Raw genomic sequence first — 5,411 nt, 5'->3', positions numbered from 1 at the left:
TGGACCTGGAAGGCTAGGCGCCTTCCAAAGAAAAACAGTGGCTCCTGCATGACACAGCGATTGTTTCTTTTTTTTTTGGAAGAGACACAAAGATCACCCACAATGTTATCTCGTCGGTCCACCAGCGCATCAATCAAGGCCCAGGCTGTTGGGAATCGACCCCCTTTGCTCCAGAATCAATGCCCTCTCCCATTCTCATTGGTACAGCAGAGATTGTCAGAGATACAGCGCAGGAAAGACCTGCCAAATCCAGCACTATATGTTCTAAATGGGGAAGGCTATTAACTCACTGACACACACTGTCTCTTCCCTTTCTTCTCTGCTCAGCCTTTTCTTTATCAGCCTCAAGAGGACTGGATTGAAAATGTTACAATAAAACATTTTTTTTCTATTGTGATACTTGTATTGTTAAAATATCAACATCAAATATCATATAACAGTTTCAATTTAGTATTATACCTAGATAACTTAGTCACGCTGCACACACCAATGAGTCACTATCTTCGCCATTGTGCAGAACACACTGGAAGTGTGCCATAAAACAATTTATTATCCTTATTATGGAGATCCCTGTTCATGGAGATCAATGTCGAGAATGGATTTAAAATTAAAATGTTTATTATTTTATCAATATTTATCATTTGAATGGCTGATTTATTTGTTAAAATATTTTATAATGAAAAATAAACCTACAGGTACAGACCAGACCAACTGTGGAAATGGGGTGTAAAATACCTTTCCATACAAATAGAGAAGCCCCACAATATAGACAATTTACTTACAAAACCTGTTTTCAAATCTATGTCTATTTTATATTACCCATATCAATGTAGCTACAACATATAGTTCACATTTGTGACTGTGACTAAAGCAGAAGGCAGAGAAAATGTGCTCTACTGGTTCCCTATTCATCCCTATTCAAACTACAACTCCCAGAATCCCTTCGCTTAACCTCGCGCTTCTGTCTTCCTGTTTGGGTGCCGCAGCTGGAAAAATGGCAGCTGATACAGGGAGATACAGGACTGCAGTTAGCAAAAACAAAGACCCTTCTGGTCTTCTTATCTCTGTGATAAGGTAAGCGCTGTAGCATTCAGTTTATTAACTTTACGGCGCCGGTAAGTTGCCAGGCAGCTCTTGAACCGTGCTCGTATTTGCGGCACAGACGCTGGTTGACAGCTAGCTTTTACGCTAAAGCTACACGTTAGCAACATCCTTCCTGTATTGTTGTGAAAAGAAATTAAAGCTCACACGTTTGTGCTACTTTTATGAACGATATTAAATAGAATATCTGGTGTCGGTTAATATTAGCAGCAGTGTTATTTACTCCGGAAGCAGAAAGCTGAAGAAGCTGAAGAAGAGGTTGGGTTTTGGCCACACATGGATTATTCTTGTTAGAAACGTCAATGACTTTTCTAACAACTGGACGAAATAAAGTGCTCTGCCTTTTTATTCGGGTTGGCTCAACGAATTGCAGCAGTATTGGATTTAAGAGAGGTCGCTGAGCAATAGTTGCTTAAGTTTTGTGTAACGACTTGTCTGGGATTTTAAAGTTTGACTTTTATGTTGTAGGAACACAGAAGCTTATGTCCTGACTCGGATGTAATCTTAACCAAAAAAAACCCCCCCAAAATACAGTAATTACATGAGAGAAACCACCGTGACCTCGCTGTGACCTTTGTAACTCTGTCAGTTGTAACTCTAACTTGCCTCAAAGCTTCACTTCCTCTTGTAAAACTCTGATGGGGGAGAGGGAAATATATGAAAATGATGCAAACAAACAAAACTCCACGTTTATAGTGTTTAAAAAGTGTATATCGGGAGTGTCCGTGGGGCCCTGTAAGTCCTCCCACTGGTCCTTAGTATGTAATGCAAGACGTGCTTTAATGAATGAACGAATGAGCCTCTTCTGCCACATTTGTGAAAAAAAAACCCACTTATTCTACCTTATGCTGCCTTCAAGTGCTTTACATACGCTCTGCTTTGCTTAAACTCGGCTTGTAATTGCCATTTCCAGAGAGTGTCCGTTCTCCACTCCAACACTGATGCTTCATTCAGACTCCTGGTGTTATGGATGTAATTACTGAGGTGAATTCTACCTTTCCTTTCCTTCTTCTGTGATGCAGGACTCTGTCCAGCAGCGATGATGTGCAGGACAGGGAGACGGAGAAGGGTCGACTGGAAGAGGCCTTCGAGACCTGCGACAGGGATTTAGATGAGCTGATTGTTCAGCATTATGCCGAGCTCACCACAGCCATCCGGACCTACCAGAGCATCACCGAGCGCATCACCAGCTCCCGCAACAAGATCAAACAGGTAGAAAGGAGAGACTCGTATACAAAAGTGGATGCTGGACTCAAAACTATAAGAAGTCATGCTGACATTGTTTCTGATGGATTTCGGAACAGTGAGTCTAAGCTGTGTAATTTAAAAACAAAACACGTTTTTCATTCATTTACATTTGCTTGCTCATACATTAAAATGGTTTCTTATCTCAGTTTTTAGCCTTTTTTTTATGCCACAAGACTGAAAGACTGAGTTAATTAACACAAATCCTGTCCACCCGAGAAGAAAACTGCCTACTTAACAATCGTCAGCTGAAGTCAGAATCCTTAGCCCCCGGACATAAGTTTCTCTATCACACTTAAAATATTCAAAATGGGGAGGTCAGCCACTCGGTCCCCTCTATGAGAGAAAGGCACAGGTGATACTAATAACAGTAACAATGTTATATTCATGATATATGCCTCTGATATATTCAAGTATCCCAGTAAGCCGTGACGGTGTGACAGTTAGCCAGCATACCATAGCCCTGAAATAGAAGTAGCTAAATAAAAATTTTTATTTTTTTATTTCTGAACTCGCAGCATAGCTCTGGCCAACTTGAACCTGGGGTCTAATCAGCCAGAAGCACCTGTGTAGGTGTACAGGGCCTTTAATGTAATTGCCAACTGTTTCATCGCGCTTGTAAAAATCCAAAATAAATATGAATGTCTCCCAAAAAAGTGTCAAGGGATATAATTTTCCCTGCTTTTCAGAGATTCTCTACACTGATTACACATACATTTATTAAATGAGGTTGATATTATTGTTATACTGTATATATCACCTTTATTACTGTACTGTTTTTTTGATGAAAGTGAGCCAGAAAGTCGAGTTTGTTGCAGGAAAAAAAGGGAAGGTTATTTTCAAGTTAACACACCAGTTCAGACAAAATCTACCTTACAAAACGAACTGTTGTAGAACTACTGTGGCTACAATACCCCCCCGTGGACAAACTTTTGTTTCTTCTTTGGATTTGAACTCACTCTTTCCTGCAGGTGAAGGAAAACCTCCTGTCTTGTAAGATGCTGCTCCATTGCAAGAGGGATGAGTTGAGGAAGCTGTGGATAGAGGGCATCGAGCACAAGCACGTTCTCCAGCTGCTGGATGAAATTGAAAGCATCAAGCAGGTGCCTCAACGGCTGGAGGCCTATATGGCGAGCAAGCACTACCTTCATGCCACAGATATGCTGGTGAGTAGACTGATGGCCAGAGATGTTGTTGTCCAGGAGCATCTGTGGTATGTCTGAGTATGTGTGAGCTGTACTGTCTTTCAGTTATATAGAGAGGCCGAGAGAGAGAGAAATTGATTCCATGATAGATTTGGTCTTCAAAATCTATAGTGTTTGGGTGGTGGGCGAGATGAAGGAAGTGAGAAATGGAAAAGGGAACAGATTGTTGTCTTGTTTTTGAAGTTGTGGGAAAACCTACTGGCATATTCTAAATGCATATGAGGCAATACTGCAGCAGTACAGTGTTTCTGAGACCCATAGTGTGCACAGTACACACACATCAACACCGCTATCTATGAAGTGTTGCTGCTGAGATTGATGTCCTGTCATCCCTTTAAAGAATCATTTTCTAGCCTTGAACAGTCCATTGGATGCAACTCTTTTACTTCAAGCGAACATCATCTAAGTGCAGTGAGGGCGCTGCAGGTGTGTATGTATGCGTGTACTTTTGTTCTTTTGATGTGTGTTTTGCAGTATGCTCTGCAGGGGTGCTGGAGGATGGCATTGAGGACTAAACGACCAGGCTCTGTGATCTCTCTGAACCTCTCCTTTCCTTCCCTTTTCCTCTCTCCCTTCCTCTGACACTCCCACACATCTTGCTTCAGACTTTGGTAATAATTAGTTTGCTAGAATGGGGCTATCTGAGGAGGAGGAAAAAAGAGGGATGATGATACGCCCAAAGGACCATGAAAAATCCTCTTTGTGGGCGTGGAGAGGAGTGGAACTTCATTCAACCTGTGCTCAGTCAGTACAGCGTGTTTTGAAAGGTTGTGAAAAGTTCAAAGTCAGTTGGACGCTTCGTCTCTGTCTTGTAAACTTCAAATGCGCTTTTCTTGATCAGGACGTTGCACTTTTCATTGGTATGTAAAAAGCACACTTTATTTGCCTCTGCATATCAAAATGCTGTTGGATGCATTCGTTCTACCTTTGCTTTGGCAACATATTTATGCAGTTATGAATATATAATATGTGAAAAGTCCACTTTAAATAACCCACTCTTAAGCCGAAGTAGAGGATGTTATTTATGATTATAAAATGGCAGAATGACATCCTTAAAATAGGATATTTGGTTAGTTTGGGATTGAGTGCGCCACCTTCCACATTTATTTTTAAGTTTTCTGCACTTTTGACGTGAGACGTAATATGTAATATAATAGCTTGTAATGAAATGAATCACCGTACATTCGGTAGATGCCGGATAACCCGAGGTCAAACTGCCAAGCACATTGATGAAGGGGTTTTGTGAGGATAGTCAGTGTTTTGGTCACTCATTTAAGATGTGATTTAATGTAAACAAAAATGCTTGTTACTAGTGCACATCAGCTTGTTAAATGTATTATGGAGTGTGTGAGCGTGAAAAACCTTACTTTAGTTGCCCTTCAATCTGCCCAAAAGGAATAATGTCAGCCCCATGGAATTACATTGGCTAATGTACTTTATACTGCCAAGACAAGCTCACTCTGTCTCTCCACTGTAACATCATACTGCCTGTGTCACTTGTCTGAGAGTCCCTGGTGTGTTTATTCCCATCATGCTGTCCCCCATTACTCAGCTGTCAGATTAATTTTTTTTTTCTCCCTGTTTTTCACATCCACCTTCTGTTGCTTCTTCTCTTTTCCCCACCGTCTTTCCTTCTTTATTTAACAGAAGGTTTAAATGATTTGTGCCTAAAGACTCTAACTTTATTTTGTTGTGTGGTCTGGCGAGAGTAGAACAGCTAGGAACTTCCTGCCCTCTCGCTCTCTCCTTCACTGTCTCTCGCCGTTCTCTCGCTTCTCTCTCTCTCTCTCTCTCTCTTGTGTGTGTGTGTGTGTGTGTGTGTGTGTGTGTGTGTGTGTGTGCGTGTGTTATCTCCGCAAG

At 41.2% G+C, this 5,411-nt stretch overlaps 1 protein-coding gene across 1 annotated transcript in view; it reads left to right on the top strand.

The window, feature by feature from the left end:
* Nucleotides 1-962: 962 nt before the first annotated feature.
* Nucleotides 963-5,411, top strand: part of exoc4 (exocyst complex component 4) — a 106,853-nt gene continuing 102,404 nt past the window's right edge. Inside the window, exons 1-3 of the mRNA XM_035674405.1 lie at nucleotides 963-1,074; nucleotides 2,124-2,313; nucleotides 3,318-3,512. Coding sequence (XP_035530298.1) covers nucleotides 995-1,074; nucleotides 2,124-2,313; nucleotides 3,318-3,512 — 465 coding nt within the window. The 5' untranslated portion in view covers nucleotides 963-994. The remainder of the gene's footprint in view (nucleotides 1,075-2,123; nucleotides 2,314-3,317; nucleotides 3,513-5,411) is intronic.

This window comes from Morone saxatilis, unplaced genomic scaffold, assembly GCF_004916995.1.
Source record: "Morone saxatilis isolate NCDOM2014 unplaced genomic scaffold, NCSU_SB_2.0 Contig10, whole genome shotgun sequence".
NCBI lineage: Eukaryota > Metazoa > Chordata > Actinopteri > Moronidae > Morone > Morone saxatilis.
The sequence above is the reverse complement of the archived record's forward strand: the minus strand, read 5'-3'. Positions and strand labels throughout refer to the sequence as shown.